The 25,433-nt window shown below is 46.7% G+C and overlaps 2 protein-coding genes across 6 annotated transcripts in view; one reads left to right on the top strand and one right to left on the bottom strand.

Annotated features, from left to right (window-relative positions):
- Positions 1–25,433, bottom strand: part of LOC137335103 (uncharacterized) — a 107,342-nt gene that overhangs the window by 34,612 nt on the left and 47,297 nt on the right. The window contains exon 1 of one of the 5 annotated variants that reach the window (XR_010966332.1): positions 4,235–4,310. The exons of the other annotated variants lie outside the window; for them this stretch is intronic. The gene's annotated coding sequence lies outside the window, so the exon portion shown is untranslated. Of the gene's footprint in view, positions 1–4,234; positions 4,311–25,433 lie in introns of those variants that run through there. 5 annotated transcript variants of the gene reach the window in all.
- The window catches only part of asip1 (agouti signaling protein 1), a 64,237-nt gene that overhangs the window by 29,761 nt on the left and 9,043 nt on the right, over positions 1–25,433 (top strand). Inside the window, exons 2-3 of the mRNA XM_068000217.1 lie at positions 4,155–4,336; positions 24,458–24,525. Coding sequence (XP_067856318.1) covers positions 4,155–4,336; positions 24,458–24,525 — 250 coding nt within the window. The remainder of the gene's footprint in view (positions 1–4,154; positions 4,337–24,457; positions 24,526–25,433) is intronic.

Genomic DNA, 25,433 nt, shown 5'->3' with positions numbered 1-25,433 from the left:
GTAGCTTTAATAGCATGAGCCTTTGTTTATTGGCAGCACTGAAGTCTTTGAATCAGCCAGTCAGCAGTTCAAGCCCCACTCCAGGGATTTGAGTCTTTAAGTGTTCAAGATCATGAATGGTTTTGATAGAGTAAATAAGGAAAAACTGTTTCCAGTGGCAGAAGGGTCAGTAACCAGAGGTAACAGATTTAAGATGATCGACAAAAAAAGCCAAAGGAGACATGAGGAAACATTTCTTTACGTAGCAACTTGTAATGATCTGGAATGCTCTGCCTGAAAGGGTAATGGAAGTAGATTCAATAGTAACTTTCATAGGGAATTAGATAAATACTTGAAGGGAAAACATTTACAGGATTATGGGGAAAGAGCAGGGGAATGGGACTAATTGGATAGCTCTTTCAAAGAGCCAGCACAGACACAATGGGCTGAATGGCCTCCTCCTGTGCTGTACCTACTATGATACTATGATGATAATCTAGGCTGACTCTTCAGTGCAGTGACGAAGAAGTTGGAGGTGTCCTCTGTTGGATGAGGCTTTTAAACCAAGGCCCCTATCTGCTAAGATGGATTTAAAAGCTCGCATGGCACCATTTGAAGACAGGCAGTGGAATTTTTCTGGCCAACATTTATACCTCAGTAAATACCGCTGAAACAGGTCAGCTGGTATTTTAGAATCATCAAGCACGGAAGGAGACCATTCGGCCCATCAAGTCCTAGCCGGCTCTATGCAATAGCAATCCAGCTAGTCCCACTCCCCTGCCCTTTCCCCATAGCCCTGCAAATATTTTCCTTTCAAGTACTTATCCAGTTCCATTTTGAAGGCCATGATTGAATCTGCCTCCACCACCCCTTCGGGCAGTGCATTCCAGATCCTAACCATTCGCTGCATTAAAAAGTTTTTCCTCATGTCACCTTTGGTTCTTTTGCCAATCACCTTAAATCTATGGTCCTCTGGTTTTTGACCCTTCTGCCAATGGGAACAGTTTCTCTCTATCTACTCTGTTCAGACCCTTCATGATTTTGAATACCTCTATCAAATCTCCTCGCAACCGTCTCTGTTCCAAGGAGAATAACCCCAGCTTCTGCAATCTAGCCACGTAACTAAAGTCCCTCATCCCTGGAATCATTCAAGTAAATCTCTTCTGCATCCTCTCTAAGGCATTCACATCTTTCCTAAAATGTGGTGCCCAGAACTGGACACAATACTCCAGCTGTGGCCAAACCAGTGTTTTATAGATGTTCATCATGACTTCCATAGTTTTGTACTCTATGCCTCTATTTATAAAGCCCAGGATCCCAGATACTTTTTTAACCACTTTCTCAACCTGCCCTGCCACCTTCAACGATTTGGGCACAGATCTCTGTTCCTGTATCCCTTTTAGAGTTGTGCCCTCCAGTTTATATTGCCTCTCCTCATTCTTCCTACTGAAATGTATCACTTTGCATTTTTATCTAATTACTGCTTATATGACCTTGCTGGGCACAAATTGGTCACTGTGTTTCACACGTAACAACAGTGACTAGGCTTCAAGACTAATTCATTGGCTGTAAAGTGCTTTGGGATGTCAGAGGACGTGAAAGTGCTATATAGATGCAAGTTCTTTCTTTAATAGGGGCGATTTTCAGCAGCCACCGTTTTTCAATGTAAACAGGGCGGCAAGCAATTAAAAATGGTAAAAAAAAATCCAGTGCATTGGCCACCCCAGGCCTGCCTAACATGACTTTCAGCCGGACCTTGAAACCTCTTGTGGAATAACCTCAGGGAAACTTCCAAGAAGTGAAATCTCTGAGAAATTTCTCTCTAACCACTGAAAGCAATCGAGTGAAAATTCTGGCATATCAGTTGGATTGTATTCATATTATTCAACTTTAAAAATATGCAATCCACAGGAATAGAGCCAGAGATTCCAAGGAATATTAGTTCATCTAGGGCTATTCTTTTCTTTATAACCTTCAGTTCTTTTTCTTACCCAAATATTTGTCTAGTTTCTTTTGAAAAACATTAATCTACACTGCATTGGTTAGCTTATTTTTATGTCTTCAATTTCCAGGGGAGAGAAATGTTTAACTTCTGAGAGAAACATTTAACTTCATTTAAACTTTTCCTTTTTTGGGGGGATTCATAGCCTGTAATTCTACAATCACAATTTAAGTTAAATGACCAGTTTGCCTTTATATTACCCATTGCTGTCAGCATTTTAAAGACTTGGATCTCAATCCTCCGATTGCAGGGCTCCGTATTATGTCGAAAAATTGCACCTAGAATATTGTCTTTAAACTGCAATACCTCGGGACTACTTTAAAAGGGGGAATTAGATAGTTGCTAGAAAGAATAACGGGTACAGGGAATGAGCAGGAGAGTTGGATTAGACTAGGTGGCTCATGAAGAAAAACACTAGTTAGATTTGATCAGCCAAATGGTCCATTTCTGCACTGTAACATTCTATGATTCTTTTCTGCAATGAAAACAAAATTCAATTCTGTGAGGCTCATCTCACAATTTAAGAGTCTTCCATTCCGAATCATCCTTGTTACCCTTCTTGGAACCTTCTGCAGTGCTCTAACATCTCTTCCAATGGTGTTCCTCCCTTGGCCACACAGTTACCTCCAGTACCCTAGAACTCCCTCTCTAAACCTCTCTGACTCGCCATCGCCCGCTCTCATTCAAAAACCTCTAAAAATCATTTTCTTCAACTGTCTCAATTTTTCCCCTTCCCCTCATGCACAGTGTCCACTGTGATTCCTTCACTCTATAAAGAATATTTAGATGCATTTCAGTGGTAGCACTTTCATCTCAAGAGTTAGAAGGTGATGCAACCACCCACTCCAGAACTTGTGCGCATAATCTAGGCTGATACTTTAGTGCACTACTGAGGGAGTGCTGCATTGTTGGAGGTGCCACCTTTTTAATGAGGCATTAAATTTAATGAAGCAGTCTGAGCCCACATGCAGCAAGACCTGGACAACATCCAGGCTTGGGCTGATAAGTGGCAAGTAACATTCGCGCCAGACAAGTGCCAGGCAATGACCATCTCCAACAAGAGAGAGTCTAACCACCTCCCCTTGACATTCAATGGCATTACCATCGCCAAATCCTCCACCATCAACATCCTAGGGGTCACCATTGACCAGAAATTTAACTGGACCAGCCATATAAATACTGTGGCTACAAGAGCAGGTCAGAGGCTGGGTATTCTGCGGCGAGTGACTCACCTCCTGACTCCCCAAAGCCTTTCCACCAACTACAAGGCACAAGTCAGGAGTGTGATGGAATACTCACCACTTGCCTGGATGAGTGCAGCTCCAACAACACTCAAGAAGCTCGACACCATCCAGGACAAAGCAGCCCGCTTGATTGATACCCTATCCACCACCCTGAACGTTCACTCCCTTCACCACCGGCGCACAGTGGCTGCAGTGTGTACCATCCACAGAATGCACTGCAGCAACTCGCCAAGGATTCTTCGACAGCACCTCCCAAACCCGCGATCTCTACCACCTAGAAAGACAAGAGCAGCAGGTACATGGGAACAACACCACCTGCACGTTCCCCTCCAACTCACACACCATCCCGACTTGGAAATATATCGCCTTTCCTTCATCGTCGCTGGGTCAAAATCCTGGAACTCCCTTCCCAACAGCACTGTAGGAGAACCTTCATCACACGGACTGTAGCGGTTCAAGAAGGCGGCTCACCACCACCTTCTCAAGGGCAATTAGGGACGGGCAATAAATGCCGATCTTGCCAACGACGCCCACATCCCATGAATGAATGAAAAAAAAAATGAGGCTCTGTCTGCATGTTCAGGTGGACTAAAAGAGCCCATGATACTAGTCGAAGAAGAGCGAGGGTTCCTTCTGATGTCCTGGCCAACATTAATCCCTCAACCAACACAACTAAACACAGATGAACCGGCCATTTATTTTGTTGCTGTTAGTAAGAGCTTGCTGTGTACAAATTGGCTGTCGTGTTTTTCTACATAACAATGGTGATTACACTTCAAAAGTATTTTATTGACTGTAACGTGCTTTGGAACATTCTGAGGGTGTGAAAATTGCTGTATAAATGCAAGTTCTTTATTATAGAAAAATATGTTGCCGTCCTTGTTGTAGATGCACAAGTAATAACCTGTTTTATGTTATCTGCCCTTTAGCTCTCCAACATTCAATATGCCTAAGGCAGTGTACTGCTGCTGGATTCTCCAATGCACCTGCTGCCTCCTTGTATACTCACATCTAGCTATGGAAGAAAAAAAAACAGATGCTCCACAAAGAATGAACATTTCTGATCTCCACGCTGAGCAGCAATCCAAGTACACTGGCATCTCCATAGTAGGTTAGTCATCAGAGACAAGCTCTTCCGTAACATACACCAATTAGATCGCTGCAGGTGAAAAAAATATTTCCGATATACCAAGGCAGTAGGACAGAGGTTTAGAGCTGTGAAGGGAAAGTTTAACACGGATGTCAGGAAATACTACTTTACACAGAGGGTGATCATTAAAACTTGATTATCACTTGATAATCTCAAAGTCAACATATCATAATTTATCTTTTTGCAAGGATCACCATTACTCCAACAATGACATCAAGCTTCATAGGAACTGTCTTCCACCAAACTAGTGCACTATAGGATAAATTGTTGTTTCTACATTTCTTTCTGGTCTGGGCCTACATGTGACTCCAGACCCGCACCAACATGATTGACTCTTAACTGCCCTCTGAAGCGGCCTAGCATGCCATCCCGTTGTATCAAACCTCTGCCAGTGGTTCAAGAAGGTGACCCACCACCACCACCTCAGGACAACTAGGGATGGGCAATAAATGCCGGCCTTGCCAGTGTCGTCCACATCCTGAGAATATTAAAAAACCACCCTGGTACCCTTTGAAGTTGAACAAGGAACAAAGGAAATCAAAAATGTATCTTTGAAAATCAAAAGATGTTGCCAATTGTGTATGTATATTATATATATATATAATATGCACACATAATTGGCAGTAATGTTTTCACTGGAGGGATGACTTTAGAATCACAGAATGATACACCACAGAAGGAGGCCATTCGGCCCATCGTTCCTGTGCCAGCTCTCTGAAAGAGCTACCAATTGGTCCCACTCCCCTCATCTTTCCTTGTAGCCCTGCAAATTTTTCCTTTTTAAGTAGAGATCCAATTCCCTTTTAAAGTTACTATTGAACCTTTATATGAATAAATAAAAAAACAAATAAGGTTATCTTTAAGGAGGAGAAAGAAAAGCCAATTTAGGCAAAGATGACAGCAAAAATACATCCATAGACAGTCGAAGCCTAAGTAAATTCCAAGATCAATTAATTCTTAATGAACAATGAGCACTTTGACTCAGGAACTGGCACTTAGCTTTCAACCTCCCACTCCCGTGGTGAGTGCCACTGGAAGCCAGATGCTAGGGTGCCTGAAAGTCTTTCTAGTTCTATTTATTAGACTCATTAAGCTAAACCAATTAATGGGTGGCGACACTGGGATATGATATTACATATATACATTTCAACCTTGATATCCATCAATATTATACAGTTTGTTGTGGGATTGTTTGATATCTGGGGCGGTGGGGGGAGGTGGAGGGGAGAGAAAATGTAATTTCATTCTTTTAAATGAGTAGCTTGACATTCACACTGAGTGTCAAGCAGTTAATGGAGAGTGTTGAAAATAACTCCCAGTGTGAATCAGTAATTAAGTTGCTTTATTTAAAGTTGCAGCACTCTACAATTAAAGAGATCTGATCTTGTTTATGACTTGTTTCCTGGAACTGTTTCCTTGGCTATTACTGGCAAGCAGAGGTTACAACACGCTATACCCACCCTGAACTTGGTGTTTAAAAGAATGGGACGGATTTTGCTGTAAAAATAATGGTGAGGCTAACAGGGCTTACTGTTATTTATGTGCAAATTGGACACGTGCTCAGATAAACGAGGAAATCCGGACGTTAACATAAGAAATAGGAGCAGGAGCAGGCCATACGGCCCCTCAAGTCTGGTCGCCATTCAATCGATTCATGGCTGATTTTCAACCTCAATTCCACTTTCCCACCTCATCCCCATATCCCTTGATTCCCCTCGAGTCCAAAAGTTTATCTATCTCAGCCTCGAATATAATCAATAACTGAGCATCCACAGCCCTCTGTGGTAGAGAATTCTAAAGATTCACAACCCTCTGAGTGAAGAAATGCCTCCTCCACTCAGTCTTAAATGGCCAACCCTTTATCCTGCGACTATGCCCTCTAGTTCTAGTTGTTGTCCGAGATGCGTTGCTCCTCCAAAAGCTGCATGAAAACGGCATCTCGCTGTCAGACTCACCATTTAAATGTATTGAATGGCGTGAAGTTCCTCTACTTACCTCATAGGCACGGACTAAACTTGCCAAAAAAAAGTTAGGGCTTGTCCATTCTGTTGTAAGTACCCTTTTAACAGCATGTTTTTTTTCAAAAAATATACTTTATTCATAAAATTTGCAGCAATACATACAATACAGTTGTCATATCACATTCCAAACATACACAATACAGATTATACAATTTGCAGGTTACTTCAAGTGCAGTTCAATGAACACACTGTACATAATTACAGTTCATGACACTATCGGGTGCCTCATTGCATTACACTCAATACAGATGGTTGATTACAGATTCATTACAGGTACATTACAGATTCATTACAGGTACATTACATCAATTTGCGTTTTACATTCTGCCCGAGGGGGTTTTTCCCTGATTGAAGCCCCTCAGTTAACAATGGTGGGAAGGCTCTAAACGGTTGCCTTTCCCCACAGAGCCTTTGCGGCGGCCGGACCCAGCGTCCCTGAGCACGTAGTCCTGGACCTTGGAATGTGCCAGTCTGCAACACTCGGTCGAGGATTGCTCCTTGCACTGGAAGACCAGCAAGTTTCGGGCAGACCAAAGAGCGTCTTTCACCGAGTTGATGGTCTTCCAGCAGCAGTTGATGTCCGTCTCGGTGTGCGTCCCTGGGAACAGCCCGTAGAGCACTGAATCCTGTGTTACGGAACTGCTCGGGACAAACCTGGACAGATACCACTGCATCACTCTCCAGAACTTCTTTGCAAAGGCATATTCCAGAAGGAGATGGGTGACGGTCTCGTCTCCACCGCAGCCTCCTTGGGGACAGCGCGTGGTGGCGCTGAGAGTTTGGGAGTGCATGAAGGATCCTTCTCACCACCAGCCAAGCTAGGTCTTGGTGCTTGTTTGAAAGCTCTGGCAATGAGGCGTTCTGCCAAATGACATTGATAGTCTGCTCGGGGAACCAACCGACAGGATCCATCATCTCCTTTTCCCACAGGGTCTCGAGGACGTTACATGCAGACCACTTGCTGATCGCCTTGTGGTCAAAGATGTTTTTCTGCACAAACTTTTCCACGAAGGACAGGTGGGGCGGAACGGTCCAACTGGATGGAGCGTTCCGTGGCAGCGTGGCCAGGCCCATCCTTCTCAACACCGGGGACAGGTAGAACCTCAGCACGTAGTGACACTTTGTACTTGCGTACCGAGGGTTTACGCACAGCTTGATGCAGCCACACACGAAGTTGGTCATCAGGATGAGGGCCACGTTGGGCACGCCTTTCCCCCCTCTCTCTGGAGATTTGTACATCGTGTCCCTGCGGACACGGTCCATTTTTGACCTCCAGATAAAGTGGAAGAAGGCTCGGGTGACTGTCGCGGCGCAGGAACGAGGTATGGGCCAGACCTGCACCAGGTACAGCAACACCGAGAGCACCTCGCACCTGATGACCAGGTTCTTGCCCACAATCGAGAGGGGTTGTCGATCCCACAGTCCCAGTTTCTGCTTCACCTTGGCAATACGCTCCTCTCAGTTTTTGGTGCATGCCCCGGCGCCCCCGAACCAGATCCCCAGCACCTTCAGGTAATCCGGTCGGTCCAGTTCCCAAAGACCATGGCCTTGCTCTTGGTACAATTTACCCTGGCCCCCGAGGCCAGTTCGAACTGCGACTCATCAATCTGCGGACCGACAGCTGATCCAAGCAAAAGACAGCAACGTCGTCCATATACAGGGAAGCCTTGACCTGAGTGCCTCTGCTGCCTGGGATCGTCACCCCTCTTATACCCGCATCCCTCCTGATGGACTTGGCAAAAGGCTTGATGCAATACATGAACAAGACGGAGAAGAGAGGACAGCCTTGCCTGACTCCAGATTTGATCGGAAAGCTTTCTGATTCCCACCCGTTGATTGAAACTGCGCTACTGATGTCTGTGCAGAGCAGTTGCATCAAATTGCGGATTCCCTCCCCAAACCCCATTTTGGAGAGCACGTCCATCATGTACGTGTGGGATATTCTATCAAAGGCCTTCTCCTGGTCCAGGCTGATCAGGCAGGTGTTCACTTCCCTCTCCTGTACGTAGGCGATTGTATCCCTGAGTAGCACCAGGCTATCAGAGATCTTCCTGCCGGGCACGGCGCAGGTCTGATCGGGGTGGATCATCACCTCCAGGGCTGATTTGACCTGATTGGCGATGACCTTGAACAGAATTTTGTAGTCTACATTAAGTAGTGAGATGGGTCGCCAATTTTTGATTTCTTCCCTCTCCCTCTTCTGCTTGTAGATGAGGGTGATGATGCCTTTCCTCATGGAGTCTGACATGCTGCCTGCCAGAAGCATACCCCCGTACACTTCCAGCAGGTCTGGGCCTATCCAGTCCCACAGAGCCGAGTACAACTCCACCGGTAAGCCGTCGCTTCTGGGAGTCTTACTCTTCTCGAAGGAACGGACGGCCTTTGTCAGTTCGTCCAGAGTTAGCGGGTGATCCAGACTCTCCCGCTTGCTGTCGTCTAGAACCTCTGTGATAGACGACAAGAAGGACTGGGAGGCCGCACTATCTGTGGGCTTCGCGTCGTACAGTCTGGCATAAAAGGATTTGCAGATCCTCAGTATGTCGGGCTGCGAGGACATGACCGAGCCGTCCTCTTCCTTCAGGCTGCTGATCACAGAGCTCTCTCTCTGTGCACCTTTTGGAAGAAGAAACGTGAGTAAGTCTCGTCCTGCTCCACGAAGCGGACTCTGGACTGGAAGGTGATCTTGGAGCCCTCGGAGGCAAAGAGCGAGGCTTGCTGGTCCTTCACCTCTCTGAGTTCCTCCCCGACATCGATCCTCATCGACTGCAGCAGAAGATTCTGCATGCTTTTCTGGAGTCGGGCCGTTTCCCTCTGCCTCTCTCTCGCCTTCTGAACACCTTTGAGGATGAAGAACCTCTTGATGTTCGCCTTGATGGCTTCCCACCAGTGCACTGGGGAATCAAAGAGAGGCTTTACAGTTCTCCAACCTTTGTAATCCCTCTTCAGTTCCTCAATGTTTCCTGGGGTCAACAGTTTCACGTTCAGCTTCCATGTCCCCCTGCCCACTCTCTGATTGTCCTGTAGGTGACAGTCGGCCAGGAGGAGGCAGAGGTCAGAGAAGAACACCAGTGTGACCTTGGTGGATCTGACCTTGAGCTTCGGGGACACAAACAGGAAGTCTATCCTGGAACGGACGGACCCGTCTGGTCTGGACCAGGTGTATTGACGCGCTGCTCTGTCTGCTGAAGACGTCGCACAGCTTGGCATCTTTCACCGCTTCCATCAGGAGTTTGGACATTGTGTCCAGTTTGTTGTCAGCTCTGCCGGATCGTCCAGCCATATCGATGATGCAGTTGAAGTCACCGCCAAGAATGACCGGCCTGGACATCGCCAGCAGCAGTGGGAGCTGCTGGATGACGCCCAGCCGCTCGTTCTTTAAAGCCGGGGCGTACACGTTGATCAGCCGGAGCAGAGCATTTTTGTACATTACGTCTGCTATGAGGAGGCGACCCCCCACCACCTCCTTTACTTCGGTGATGGTGAAGTTGCCTCCCCGCAGCAGAATCGTCGGGCCAGAGGCATGGCAATCGTTGCCTCCTGACCAGATCGACGGTCCGTGGGCCCACCGCTGCGACCATTGCTGGTAATTGCTGAGGTGCGGCACACTCCTGTAAGAACAGCAGGTCACTCTTCACCTTGGCGAGGTAGTCCAAGGTTGACACACATCGCGTAGTGCATTTAACGCTACACACATTAATGAATGCGACTTTCAGATCCATTTTAACAACAGTTTAAAGTCTCACCCGACAGTCCATTTGCTGTTTCCAGCTCTTGGCGGTGTCCCTGCATCCAGGTGATCTGTGCAAAGTGTTCCACGGTCCCTGAGCTGAGGTACGAGTCCTGTTCTGCCCCAGAGAGGGGGTCGTCATTCCACCGGGGTGACATCGGCGGCGTGGTGTCAGGTGGAGAGCCCGTGCGATCTTTGATCGGTTGGGGCTCCTCGTTGTTGCTGCTCCCCGTTTCCCGGAGGCGTTCTTCGCTCTCTGCGGTGCTGCTCCCGGTGTCCCGGAGCTGGTGTGCGCTGGGCACTTTGCTGCTGCCGGCGTCCCGGAGCAGGAGGGTGGTGGAGGCGTTGTCGCTCCCAGTGTTCTGGAGATGGGGGCTGTCGATTGCGTCGGTGTCGCCTTGGACGTTTTGACGCTTTTGGTGGGATGCCTGACTGCTTCGCTCCTGTCGTCCCTCCTCGTCAGACGCAGGGTAGTCGCTGTAGTCCGACTGCGACTCGAGCGCTCTTTTACCCCTGGTTGCAGTGTCAGAAGGAGCTCGTTTCCTTTCCTCTGGCTTCCTCTTTCTGTTCTTCTTGCTCACTAGCTGCCATCCTTCCTCTGCTGCCTCCTCGTCCATGGACTCTGTCGTCTGGTGGGGAGGATCGGAGCTGCGTGTCGGGGTCAGGCAGTTTTCGGCTTGACCCTTTCCTCGCTCCTTGTCTTCCTGGGTCGGGGTCTTCTCGGAGGGTGTCGCAGCGGGGCGAGGGTTCTTGGCCTTCTTTGGGGCAGCCTTGCTTGTTGCCCCCTCCTCCTCCGCTGTGTTGCTCTTGGCCGCCTGGGCGTAGCTGAAGCTGCGTTTGGGGCAGGCCCTGTAGGGATGGCCATCCTCCCCGCACAGGTTGCAGCGCTTGCTCTCCTTGCAGTCCTTAGTCTGGTGCCCTTCCTGCTTGCAGTTCTTGCAGACAGTTGCAGTGCAGGAGGCCGCCACGTGGCCGGATTTTCTGCAGGTGCGACAGACTCTGGGTTGCCCCACGTACATGATGTACCCTACGTACATGATGTACCCTCGACTTCCTCCGATGGCAAAGCTGGAGTGGGGGGTGGAGGATGTTGCCTTGGGCGTCCACTCTCAACATTGCCGTGACCTCCCTCTTGCTGGTCCAGATCCCGAACTGGTCAGCGACGTCAATGCTGTTCTCCACCCCGTTGACGTATCTGGCGAGGAACGTCAGCACATCAACGACCGGGACATGTGGGTTGTACATGTGTACAATCAGCTTCCGATTCCTCTGTGTTGGGAGGGTGAACAGCGGCTCCGCAGTGAGAATCAACAGCAGTCCTTCGCTCCCCTTCTCCTTGAACACCTGAAGAAACTTCTGGCATCCAGCGACGGTCTTAAAGGTGACATCAAAGTATCCGCTTCGAGGGAAATCCTGTAGGCAGAAGATGTCCGTTGCTTCGAATCCACAGCACTCGACCAAAGCTCGTTTCACGAAAAACGCACCATCCATCGGTGTAATGCTTTTAACTGTCTTTACCGTCACCCTGACGGTGTTTGGCACACCATGGCCTAGTGCCTGGGTGCCCTTCACTGCCATTGCAGTATTGATGTCGTCCCTATGTAAATTTAGGGGCGGAGCCAGCACACAAATCGACCAATTGCAGCAAAGTCCGCACTTTGCGAGTGCATGAGGTCGCAGCCAGCATTCTGATCCACTCAGATCCAAATAAGCCCACACTTAATTACTGCCAAACAGCCTCTCTGCATCTGAAAATTAACTTTTACAATTGTGGAGTCTCATTCATTTACCTCAGCTTTTAATTATTGTTGGACATTTAAAAAATATATATTTTTCTTTTTTTTCTTACTTTTTCTCTCTGTCTCTTAATCCAATCTTTCCTTTCCTCTCTTTATTTTGCTTACTGCACCTGATTTGACATTGAATTCACTATTCTAACTTACACTTCCTGGTTCAGATTCCGTGCTGCTCATCAATAATTCTTCAATCTGATTGGTTAAGGAGATATACAGCTGCTTGCCCTGTTCACACAGGTCCCTGATACCCTGTTTGGCTCTCTAATTTACAGTAACTTGCCATGCAAAAAGCTTATAGAAAGGCGTACGGGCAAGTGCTAGTCTAACAAATGGCAGGCACCATTCGTTCGCCACTCACAGCAAAATCCAGCCCAATGATTTTATTTTGCTTCATATATTGTTTAATTAATTTCCTTGTTCTGCCAGGCAAGATGCTGACTTTGTTGTTAAATAAAAATCCTGGCCAGGAATTTCCTTGGCCATTCTCCCAACCAGCTGTAGTAACTTCAGTGGAAACGCTGAATATACTGGGTAAATGCAGTTAGCACCGATCTGTTGAAGTTCCGGCGGCCGGTCGGGAGAACCTCAGAGGAAATTCCCATGGATAAACGTTTTAAAAAGTCATCTCCTGCCCCTGCTTTTCACTCTGTCCCACAATATTTTAACTGCCAGCTCCTGGCTTAGCTTCTGCTGCCCTCCTCCCTGGTCTGATTCCTGCTGCCCTGCTCCCTGGTCTGATTCCTGCTCCCTGGCCTGGTTCCTGCTGCCCTGCTCCCTGGCCTGGTTCCTGCTGCCCTGCTCCCTGGCCTGGTTCCTGCTGCCCTGCTCCCTGGCCTGGTTCCTGTTGCCCTGCTCCCTGGCCTGGTTCCTGTTGCCCTGCTCCCTGGCCTGGTTCCTGTTGCCCTGCTCCCTGGCCTGGTTCCTACTGCCCTGCTCCCTGGCCTGGTTCCTACTGCCCTGCTCCCTGGCCTGGTTCCTGTTGCCCTGCTCCCTGGCCTGGTTCCTGCTGCCCTGCTCCCTGGCCTGGTTCCTACTGCCCTGCTCCCTGGCCTGGTTCCTGTTGCCCTGCTCCCTGGCCTGGTTCCTGTTGCCCTGCTCCCTGGCCTGGTTCCTGTTGCCCTGCTCCCTGGCCTGGTTCCTGCTGCCCTGCTTCCTGGCCTGGTTCCTGTTGCCCTGCTCCCTGGCCTGGTTCCTGCTGCCCTGCTTCCTGGCCTGGTTTCTGCTGTCCTGCTCCCCAGCTCACCTTCTGACCTCACTCTCCCTGGTCTGCCTCTGTTGTCAATCCCCTTTTTGCTTCTTTTTCTTTTTCTTCATTTGCCACTCAGTTCTTAATCTCTCCCTCTTGGCTCTTGTTCTTTTTATTCAATTGCAGTCCCATTCTTTTAACCCCTGTTGTTCCTGTTTCTTTTATTTTCATTCCATGCCCCACTACATTTGTTAAGTCCCTTTCTGTGTTTCTCTTCCCTTCTTTAAAAAAAAATCTTCTTATTCATTGTATATCTTCTTTTGTTTTTGAACACATTTCCCCCATTATCTCTCTGTTCTTGAACATCTTTTCCCCAGGGCCCGATATTAGGAGGGGGGCGGGCTGCCAGCGTGGGGTCGACTGACCTGCCCAGTAAAATCGTTGGGTTCCCCATGCGATCGTAAGTCAATTGAAGGCACTTACCTTGGCTTCCGGGTTTCGCGCTGGAAAGCTGCGCAGCGGGTGGACTGCGCACCCGCATCATAGGCTGTCAGCTGGAGCAGCCCTATTTAAAGGGGCAGTCCTCCACTGACTGATGCTGCAGAAAGGAGCCAAAATTACAGCATGCAGCAGCCCAGGGGGAAGGCTGCTCCCAGGTTTAATGATGCCTCACTCCAGGTCCTATTGGATGGGGTGAGGAGGAGGGGGAGGACAGAGATCTTCTCCCCGGCGGACAGGAGGAAGTGGCCTGCCTCTGCCGCCACGACAGCCTGCTCGAAGTGGCAGAGGAGGTCACCAGCACCACCAACCTATCACGCACCTGCATACAGTGCAGGAGGTGCTTCAATGACCTGAGTAGGTCAGAAGTGAGTACATTTACTCATTCCCCTACACTCCGTCTGCCACATCACCGCCCCCACCCCACATCTCCTTCTGCACTGCCAACACTACTCTATCACATCACTCATCACACCCACTCAAAGCTCATCCTCATCTTACCTACACTTACTCATCTTGCCAGTACTCATCCCACCACTACCACTCAACCTAATCCTCATACAGTCTCATGGCTGTACTTACCCTCTGATGCATCTCTTTCACGGTCAGCCTCACCCCACCTGCCACTACCTGTGCTGCAGCCACAGGGCATGCATCACATATGTGTAGTAGGAAGCGTAAGGCAAACGTGTTGTGAGCATGAAGGGGATGCACAAGGGTGTTTGATGGTTTGTCATGGTTTTTACTTATATTTGATTTCTGATCAACTCACATTACATATTATGTTGTCACCACTACTGCCACGTCTTGGCCATTCTTGACTGGCTTGTGCAATAATGCCCTTTCATGAGGTTCTCCATGAACACCCTTGATGCCACCCATTGGGTCACCCTACAGTGGGTGTATGTGTAGTTGCACGATTACTTTGTGCAGGTGCCTGTTGCGCAGCACTGTGTTGTGTAGCTCCACGTAGCGGAGGTGGACAGCATGCCTGGCAAGGCTGGTGATGTTGCTCGTCCTAGAGCACTAAAGGAAGTGGCCCTGGAAATAGTGGATGCATTGGTGATCATCTTCCAAAATTCGATAGACTCTGGAACAGTTCCTAAAGATTGGAGGGTGGCAAATGTAACCCCAATATTTAAAAAAGGAGGGAGAGAAAAAACAGGGAATTACAGACCAGTTAGCCTAACATCAATAGTGGGGAAAATGCTAGAATCTATTATAAAAGATGTGAGAACAGAACACTTGGAGGGCATTAACGGAATTGGACAAAGTCAGCATAGGTTTATGAAAGGGAAATCATGCTTAACAAATCTACTGGAGTTTTTTGAGGATGTAACTAATGGAATGGATAGGGGAGAACCAGTGGATGTGGTGTATTTGAATTTTCAGAAGGCTTTTGATCAGGTCCCACACAAGAGGTTATTGGGGGGAATAAACTGGTATGGATTGAGAATTGGTTGACAGACAGGAAACAGAGAGTAGGAATAAACGGGTCTTTTTCCGGGTGCCAGGCAGTGACTAGTGGGGTACCGCAGGGATCAGTGCTTGGGCCCCAGCTATTCACAATATATATCAATGATTTGGATGAGGGAACTAAATGTAACATTTCCAAGTTTGCAGACGACACAAAGCTGGGGTGGAATGTGAGCTGTGAGGAGGATGCAAAGAGGCTCCAATGTGATTTAGGCAAGTTGGGTGAGTGGGCAAGAACATGGCAGATGCAGTATAACATGGATAAATGTGAGGTTATCCACTTTGGTTGTAAAAACATAAAGGCAGATTATTATCTGAATGGTGATAGATTGGGAAAAGGAGAGGTGCAACGAGACCTGGGTGTCCTTGTACACCAGTCGCTGAAAGCGAGCATTCAGGTACAGCAAGCAGTTAGGAAGGCGAATGGTATGTTGACCTTCATTGCAAGAGGATTTGAGTACAGGAACAGGGATGTCTTACTGCGGTTATACAGGGCCTTGGTGAGACCACATGTGGAGTATTGTGTGCAGTTTTGGTCTCCTTATATGAGGAAGGATGTCCTTGCCATGGAAGGAGCACAACGAAGGTTTACCAGACTGATTCCTGGGATGGCAGGACTGACGTATGAGGAGAGATTGGGTCGATTAGGCCTATATTCACGAGAGTTTAGAAGAATGAGAGGTAATCTCATCAAAACATACAAATTTCTAACAGGACTAAACAGACTAGATGCAGGGAGGATGTTCCCGATGGCTGGGGAGTCCAGAACCAGGGGTCACAGTCTCAGGATATGCGGTATGCCATTTACAACCGAGATGAGGAGCAATTTCTTCACTCAGAGGGTGGTGAACCTGTGGAACTCTCGACCACAGAAGGCAGTGGAGGCCAAGTCATTAGATGTATTCAAAAAGGAAATTAATATATTTCTTAATGCTAAAGGGATCAAGGGATTATGGGGAAAAAGCGGGAACAGGGTACTGAGTTAGACGATCAGCCATGATCATTTTGAATGGCGGAGCAGGCCCGAAGGGCCGAATTTTTTTTAATATATTCGTTCATGGGATGTGGGCGTCGCTGGCGAGGCCGGCATTTATTGCCCATCCCTAATTGCCCTTGAGAAGGTGGTGGTGAGCCTTCTTGAACCGCAGCAGTCCGTGTAGTGACGGTTCTCCTACTGTGCTGTTAGGAAGGGAGTTCCAGGATTTTGGCCCAGCGACGATGAAGGAAAGGCGATATATTTCCAAGTCGGGATGGTGTTTGACTTGGAGGGGAACGTGCAGGTGGTGTTGTTCCCATGCGCCTGTTGCTCTTGTCCTTCTAGGTGGAAGAGGTCACAGGTTTGGGAGGTGCTGTCGAATAAGCCTTGGCGAGTTGCTGCATTGCATCATGTGGATGCTACACACTGCAGCCACAGTGCGCTGGTGGTGAAGGGAATGAATGTTTAGGGTGGTGGATGGGGTGCCAATCAAGCGGGCTGCTTTATCTTGTGTCGAGCTTCTTAGTGTTGTTGGAGCTGCACTCCTCCAAGTATTCCATCACACTCCTGACTTGTGCCTTGTAGATGGTGGAAAGGCTTTGGGGAGTCAGGAGGTGAGTCACTCGCCGCAGAATACCCAGCCTCTGACCTGTTCTCATAGCCACAGTATTTATATGGCTGGTCCAGTTAAGTTTCTGGTCAATGGTGACCCCCAGGATGTTGATGGTGGGGGATTTGGCGATGGTAATGCCGTTGAATGTCAAGGGGCGGTGGTTAGACTGTCTCTTGTTGGAGATGGTCATTGCCTGGCACTTATCTGGCGTGAATGTTACTTTCCACTTATAAGCCCAAGCCTGGATGTTGGCCAGGTCTTGCTGCATGCGGGCTCGGACTGCTTCATTATTTGAGGGGTTGCGAATGGAACTGAACACTGTGCAATCATCAGCGAACATCCCCATTTCTGACCTTATGATGGAGGGAAGGTCATTGATGAAGCAGCTGAAGATGGTTGAGCCTAGGACACTGCCCTGAGGAACTCCTGCACCAAGTCCTGGGGCTGAGATAATTGGCCTCCAACAACCACTACCATCTTCCTTTGTGCTAGGTATGACTCCAGCCACTGGAGAGTTTTCCCCCTGATTCCCATTGACTTCAATTTTACTAGGGCTCCTTGGTGCCACACTCGGTCAAATGCTGCCTTGATGTCAAGGGCAGTCACTCTCACCTCACCTCTGGAATTCAGCTCTTCTGTCCATGTTTGGACTAAGGCTGTAATGACGTCTGGAGCTGAGTAGTCCTGGTGGAACCCAAACTGAGCATCAGTGAGCAGGTTATTGGTGAGTAAGTGCCGCTTGATAGCACTGTCGACGACACATTCCATCACTTTGCTGATGATTGAGAGTAGACCGATGGGGCGGTAATTGGCCGGATTGGATTTGTCCTGCTTTTTGTGGACAGGACATACCTGGGCAATTTTCCACATTGTCGGATAGATGCCAGTGTTGTAGCTGTACTGGAACAGCTTGGCTAGAGGCGCAGCTAGTTCTGGAGCACAAGTCTTCAGCACTACAGCTGGGATGTTGTCGGGGCCCATAGCCTTGGATGTATCCTGTGCACTCAGCCGTTTCTTGGTATCACGTGGAGTGAATCGAATTGGCTGAAGACTGGCTTCTGTGATGGGGGATATCGGGAGGAGGCCGAGATGGATCATCCACTCGGCACTTCTGGCTGAAGATGGTTGCAAACGCTTCAGCCTTGTCTTTTGCACTCACTTGCTGGACTCCGCCATCATTGAGGATGGGGATGTTTACAGAGCCTCCTCCTCCTGTTAGTTGTTTAATTGTCCACCACCATTCACGACTGGATGTGGCAGGACTGCGAGCTTTGATCTTATCTGTTGGTTGTGGAATCGCTTAGCTCTGTCTATAGCATGTTGCTTCCGCTGTTTAGCATGCATGTAGTCCTGAGTTGTAGCTTCACCAGGTTGGCACCTCATTTTTAGGTACGCCTGGTGCTGCTCCTGGCGTGCTCTTCTACACTCCTCATTGAACCAGGGTTGATCCCCTGGCTTGTTGGTAATGGTAGAGTGAGGAATATGCCGGGTCATGAGGTTACAGATTGTGCTGGAATACAATTCTGCTGCTGCTGATGGCCCACATTGCCTCATGGATGCCCAGTTTTGAGCTGCTAGATCTGTTCTGAATCTATCCCATTTAGCACGGTGGTAGTGCCACACAATACGTTGGATGATATCCTCAGTGCGAAGACGGGACTTTGTCTCCACGAGGACTGTGCGGTGGTCACTCCTACCAATACTGTCATGGACAGATGCATTTGCAACAGGTAGATTGGTGAGGACGAGGTCAAGTCAGTTTTTCCCTCGTGTGGGGTCATCAGAATAGGCTATTTGGTTTTAAAGGACTTGATAGTGGTACAGGTACTTGATAGTGCCTACTGTTGCTCCTATTTTCTATGTTTCTATGTCCTCCAATGGAGTGATGAATGCAGCAATGGAACCCCCCCCACCCCCATCCTGACGATGTAAGTGTGAGGGGGTCCACAAAGTAGGTAAATGTGTTTGGACAGCAGAGTTTAGGGTATGATTTAATAATCTGGAGTGTGGAGACAACGGTGTGGCAGACAAAACTTTGTCTGAGGTGACAGAGTGTCCTGCTGCAATGAATTAGGGTTTACCCCGCACCTGTTAAATGGACCTTTGCAGCTGCCACTGGCTGCTGGCTGCAAAACGTCTGTTTAAACAGGGAGTGTTTCCCCCAGCAGTGGGAAACACGCTCTGGGTAGTCCAAAATCCGAATCCTCCTAAAATCTCCAACTAATGAGGTCTGTAAACGACCTCAAGTACCCAGATAATGATCTTAAGTGGGATCCTGCCGGCTTTGATTGCCATTGGGAGTCCCACATGCGGGGGCTGCGCGCGTCATTGGGGAACCAAGAAATGGGCGGGTTGGAGCTGGGCTCCAGATCCGCTCCAGGAATCCCCAATTTTAGGAGCCCCCCGCCACGAACGCACCCGCTTGGCCATCCGAAAATTGACCCCCCAATATCTCTTTCTGTTCCTGAACACCTTTTCCTTAATATCTCTATGATCTGGAATGCACTGCCTGAAAGGGGGTGGAGGCGGATTCAAAGGGGAATTGGATAAATACTTGAAGGAAAAAAATTTGCAGGGCTACGGGAAAAGGCATGGGAATGGGACTAGCTGGATTGCTCTTGCAGAGAGCAAGCACGGGCTCGATGGGCCGAATGGCCTCCTTCTGTGCTGTAACCATTCCATGATTCTTGTTGTTCTAGAACACACCTCATATCTATTTTTATTCTAGAACACCTTTTCTCTGATCTCTTGTTGTTCCTGAATGCCCCATAGTCTTTTGAAACCTGAGCACTTTGCCTTACCAGTAGTCACAACTCCCCCAACCTACTTAATTGATCCTGTACCACTATCAAGTCCTTTAAAACCAAATAGCCTATTCTGATGAACCACAATGACCCACTGTAACAAATGCCATACTAGATCCACTTCGTTTTAAAACACATTAGGGGATGGGGAAAGTCTAAGCTTATGACTGGAGAGGGTGGGCAGGATTAATAAAACTGTTGGAATAGAAGCAGAAAGCTTAACTGAAATAAATATTGAGAAAATATTACCAGAGGAGAAAGGGAAAGAAAGCGATTTTGATGCAGTCAGAGATAAAAACATTATTGTGGAAGGGACAAGGGATATAAAAGAATTAAATAAGACAACAAGAAAAAGGGAAAAAGGATTACATTTTCCAAAAGAAGGGAGTCCGTGTTGAGGTATGTATGACAATGCATGAAGCACTCAACATAAAATTGGAGAGTTAGAAGCATTAATAACTTTGAGGGTATGATACAGTAGCTATAATGGAGATATGTCCCAATGGGAACTTAATATTCCTGGTTACAACATTTTCAGGAGGAACAGGGGGGAAAAATGGGGTGGTATTAATAAAAGATTCTATCCATCTTAGAATGTAAGGATGCTCTAGGGAAGTTGCATTAAGACAGAATCCATATGGATAGAGTTAAGAAATAAGAATGGAAATGGCACAATTCTCAATGTGCAATACAGGCAACCAAACAGTGGGAATGAGATGCACGGGCAGATCTGCAGACACTTCAGAGATATATGTAAGAATAACAAAGCAATACTATTGGATGATTTTAACTATCCCAGGACAGACTAGAATAAAGGTAATTTATACAGCTTTTTAGAAAGCATCCCAGACTGTTTCCTAAATCAGCATTTTTCCAGTCCAACAGGAAAGAAACATTTTTTGATTTAGTTTCAGGAAATAAAGTGGGCAAACAGTAGATGTAAGAGTAGGAAAACAATTGAGAAATAGGCACAGCACAGGTTCAATATAAAAATACAAAAGAAGAATGAATAGTCAAAGATAAAGGTGCTGAAGTGGGAAAAGACAAAGTTCAATGCTATAAGAATCTGACTCAAATTAACTAGGCACAGAAAAGATAATAAACAGATCGACAGATCAACAGTGGTAAATCTTCAAATGTGAGATGGATAGAGTACAAAATAAATATATTCCTGTAAGGTGAACAAGGGGGTGCATCAAAGAATTGACTTCTATGGAAAAAGAGAGATTACAACAAAACTGAAACTTAAAAGGGAGGTATATGATAAAACTAGGGCTATCGATACTAAAGTAAATCCTGTGGAATATGGAAAGTGTAGCAGGGAGGTGAAAAGGGACATCAAAAGGGTTAAAAGAGAATACGAGAAAAAGCTACCAGATAATAGTAAGGGCTTTTATACACATATAAAAATAAAAGAATAGTTAAAGAGAGAGTAGAGTCACTCAGAGATGGAGGGGAAAAGCGAGTTGTTGAGGATGAAGCTATGGTGGAGATATTAAATAAATACTTTCAGTCAGTTTTTACAAATAATGGTGGAAATGAAAATGTAGATGTACCAGAGGAGGCTGTGACATAGGAACATAGGAACAGGAGTAGGCCATTCAGCCACTTGAGCCCGCTCCGCCATTTGATAAGATCATGGCTGATCTGTGATCTAACTCCATATACCTGCTTTTGGCCCATATCCCTTAATACCTTTGGTTGCCAAAAAGCTATCTATCTCAGATTTAAAATTAGCAATTGAGCTAGTATCAATTGTCATTTGCGGAAGAGAGTTCCAAACTTCTACCACCCTTTGTGTGTAGAAGTGTTTTCTAATCTCACTCCTGAAAGGTCTGGCTCTAATTTTTAGACTGTGCCCCCTACTCCTAGAATCCCCGACCAGCGGAAATAGTTTCTCTCCATCCACCCTATCTGTTCCCCTTAATATCTTATAAACTTCAATCAGATCACCCCATAACCTTCTAAACTCTAGAGAATACAACCCCAATTTGTACAATCTCTCCTCGTAACTTAACCCTTGAAGTCCAGGTATCATTCTAGTAAACCTTCGCTGCACTCCCTCCAAGGTCAATATATCCTTCCGAAGGTGCGGTGCCCAGAACTGCTCACAGTACTCCAGGTGCGGTCTAACCAGGGTTTTGTATAGCTGCAGCATATCTTCTGCCCCCTCGTACTCTAGTCCTCTAGATATAAAGGCCAGCATTCCATTAGCCTTATTGATTATTTTCTGCACCTGTTCGTGACACTTCAATGATCTATGTACCTGAACCCCTAAGTCCCTTTGGACATCCACTGTTTTTAACTTTTTACCATTTAGAAAGTACCTTGTTCTATCCTTTTTTGGTCCAAAGTGGATGACCTCACATTTGCCTACACTGAATTCCATTTGCCACAGTTTTGCCCATTCACCTAATCTATCAATATCACTTTGTAATTTTATGTTTTCATCTACACTGCTTACAATGCCACCAATCTTTGTTGTCATCAGCAAACTTAGATATGAGACTTTCTATGCCTTCATCTAAGTCGTTAATAAATACTGTGAATAATTGAGGCCCCAAGACAGATCCCTGCGGGACTCCACTAATCACATCCTGCCAATGTGAGTACCTACCCATTATCCCTACTCTCTGTCGCCTTTCGCTCAGCCAACTTCCTAACTAAGTCCATACTTTTCCCTCGATTCCATAGGCTTCTATCTTAGCTAACAGTCTCTTATGTGGGACTTTATCAAATGCCTTCTGGAAGTCCATATAAATATCATCCATTGACATTCCCCTGTCCACTACTTTAGTCACTTCTTCAAAAACCACTGTGGACCAATTGTCAGAGATGCATTCTGAATAAATTAGCAGAACTCAAGGTTGGTAAGTCAACTAGGCCCTGATGGCAAGGGCCTCATTCTGTTGAAGGAAGTGAAAGGAGATAGCAGAGGCTCTATCCTCCTTAGATACATACATTGTGCCTGGGGACTGGAAGGTAGCCAATGTAAACACCTCTGTTCAAGAAGGGAATGAAGGATAAATTGGGTAACAATAGATCAATTAATCTAAAATCAGTTGTGGGCAAACTCTTAGGAGCCAAATTTTTGGGAGTCCCATACCCCATCCCAAACCGTAGGTACAGGGTTATTTAAATGCTTGGAGTGGGGCAGCCTGTAAGGATGTATCAGAGGTACCCACTCTGACAGTGGCCCTGAAAATCAGAGCAGGAAAGGATGAAGAGTAAGATTCTTCATATTGTAAAAATGCTTATAAGGGAATACATTGCCATTTGTAGGGAGTTAATTGATCCCATCATGGCTCCGCTCAATTTTCTGCCCCCCCCCCCCCCCCAGTCGGTTAATATGCTCCCTCTCCATCCACTCTGACTCCAGGAATTTCAATCCCTTTGAATCTTTAAGATAAAATTAGTGAGCATTTGGAAAAACATGAAAGCCAATAGAGATTTGTTAAAGGCAAACCATGTCTGACAAACTCGATTGAGTTCTTCGATGAAATAACAGAGAGGGTTGATGAAGATAATGCGGTTGGTGTTGTGTATATGTACTTTCAAAAGGCGTTTGATGAAGTGCCACATAATAGACTTGTCAGAAAAATTGAAGTCCATTAAAGGGGCAGTGGATGCGAAATTGGCTGAGACAGAATGCAGAGGTGAACGATTGTTTTTCAGACTGGAGGGAAGTATACAGTGGTGCCCCCAGGGGTCGGTATTAGGACCACTGCTCTATTTAATATATATTAATGACCTGGACTTGGATATAGGGACATAATTTCAAAGTTTGCAGATGACACAAAATCTGGAAATGTAGTAAATGGTGAGGAGGATAGTAACAAACTTCAGCAGGACACAGACAGACTGATGAAATGGGCAGACACATGTCAGATGAAATGAAATGCAGAGAAGTGATTCATTTTGGAAGGAAGGAAGAATGAGGAGAGGCAATATAAACCAAATGATACAATTCTAAAGGGGTGCAGGAACAGAGATACCTAGGGGTTCACATACACAGATCTTTGAAGGTGGCAGGACTTATTCATTAGATTTTTGAAAAAAGCATACGGGATCCCTGGCTTTATAAATAGAGTACCTGAAGTCTCTCCTCATAACTATAATTTTTCATACCTAGCGTCATCTTGGTAAATCTACATTATTTTCACTCTATGGCTTTAATAGGGTGCCAAAAACTGCACAAAGTACTCTTAACTATGGCCTAAACAATGTTTTGTATAAACTCATCATTACTTCCCTCCTTTTGTACTCTATGCCCCTACTTATGAAACAAAAAATTCTACTGGGTCTTTTTATGGCTTTATCTACCTGCACTTACACTTTCAGAGAATTATGGCCCCAAAAGTCCCTGGGGCCATTCACGCTGATATTGGGCCCTGGGAGCAGTGGTTCCACCCAAAAATTAAAAGCAACACCGACCTCATTCGAAATTGTAGGGTCAGCTCGTTTAAATATACATTGGCATTGACTGAGTCCAACTATGGCGTAACTTGAGAGTACTGTATGGACGTGAACAGACATTGCAGGGGTAGGCCTGTTAAAAGCTGAAGACTGAAGGGAGCTGTTCAAGCTGCAGCACTCTTCATGGCATCACCAGAAGTTTAGACTCCAGTGACAGCTCTGAAGACATTAAAAGTGAGGCAGCGGCTAGGAAGGTCGTAGAAGATAATAGTACAGTGTCTATTGACACCACTGTGTCAGTCAATGAGTTGGAGACGGGGCCAATCACTTATAGGAGTGCAGTCTCTAGACATGATTGACGGGGGAATTACCCAATCATCTCCATTCTGGCTGGGAATAGTGGTGTCACTATATACAACTGTAATAGTACTCAGGAAAAGTGACTATTCAACTCCTTTACATTTCTAACTCATTGTTGCATTTCAGAAGTTCTTGTCTCTGTTCTATCAACACTGTTCTTCAGACTTTCACTCAACACTTTCCCAACTCCTCTCGCATCTTCCTTACAGAACTGCCAAATAGTAGAAAAAACAGTAGAAGAGACGGTGGAAGAAAGAACCCCAATCAACACAACAATGTAAGTCAAATCAGTCAGCTTTTTGTCGACTGACCTTTACTGTAATCCGCATTCGAAATAAACATTTTAAAGCCTTCCAACTTGCTCAATGGGTAAATCCACTGTCCAATATGGCACTGAGTCATTCATCCAGGAAGGTCACAAGTCTAATTTCTGGTCCTAGCTATTAAGCCAGAGCTACAGTACAAGAGTTATAGTTGATCTTAGGGTCCCTGGGCCAAGGAGGCAAAATATTGGCAGGGTTCCTGTTTCTGATTGCTAACCAATGATCTCTGTTGGAATGCATGTGTGGATGTCAATTAAGGATGGAATCAGGCTTGGCTGAGAGCCCTTCCTTATTACCAAATGGCCCACTAACATTCATGTCCGCTCAAGCAAGATACTGGAGAATGGCTGGTGACAGATCTACATTTCAGCGAAAATTGCTAGTTTTAGAATAGGCAGAGTAAAGGGATTGGGGCTTGGACCCTCAAAGGTGAGGGGGAAAGAATTTGTTTTTTAAGTTTTTTGAAGCCACGTGTTCAGCCAGATTGTTCTTATGTGGGGGGGGGGGGGGGAGGGGCTCAACAACTACATCCAGCCCAGCAAAAGTCAGCCAGTATTTCCAGCGGGTTCAGCGGGGTAGAGTACATCCCAGGTACACCCCCCCCTGCCAAAGGCCTGTCCTCATGTCCCTGCCCCTGTTCCAGCAAACTTTGTGGGGGGGGGGGGGGGAAGGCGGGTGGTCAGCGGAGGAGACTGCAGGCAGATGTATACCAGTATCCCTCCCTGAATATTTTTGGGATCTAAGTTTATAATGACATTCAGGAACCACTGTTTTTTATCCTACCCTGTGTCTTCTGAATTTGACTGTTCCACCTGCAAACCAACTATAAAAATATTACCGACTAAACACTGGGGTAGGAAGC

Source organism: Heptranchias perlo, chromosome 19, assembly GCF_035084215.1.
Source record: "Heptranchias perlo isolate sHepPer1 chromosome 19, sHepPer1.hap1, whole genome shotgun sequence".
Classification (NCBI taxonomy): Eukaryota; Metazoa; Chordata; class Chondrichthyes; order Hexanchiformes; family Hexanchidae; genus Heptranchias; species Heptranchias perlo.
The sequence above is the reverse complement of the archived record's forward strand: the minus strand, read 5'-3'. Positions and strand labels throughout refer to the sequence as shown.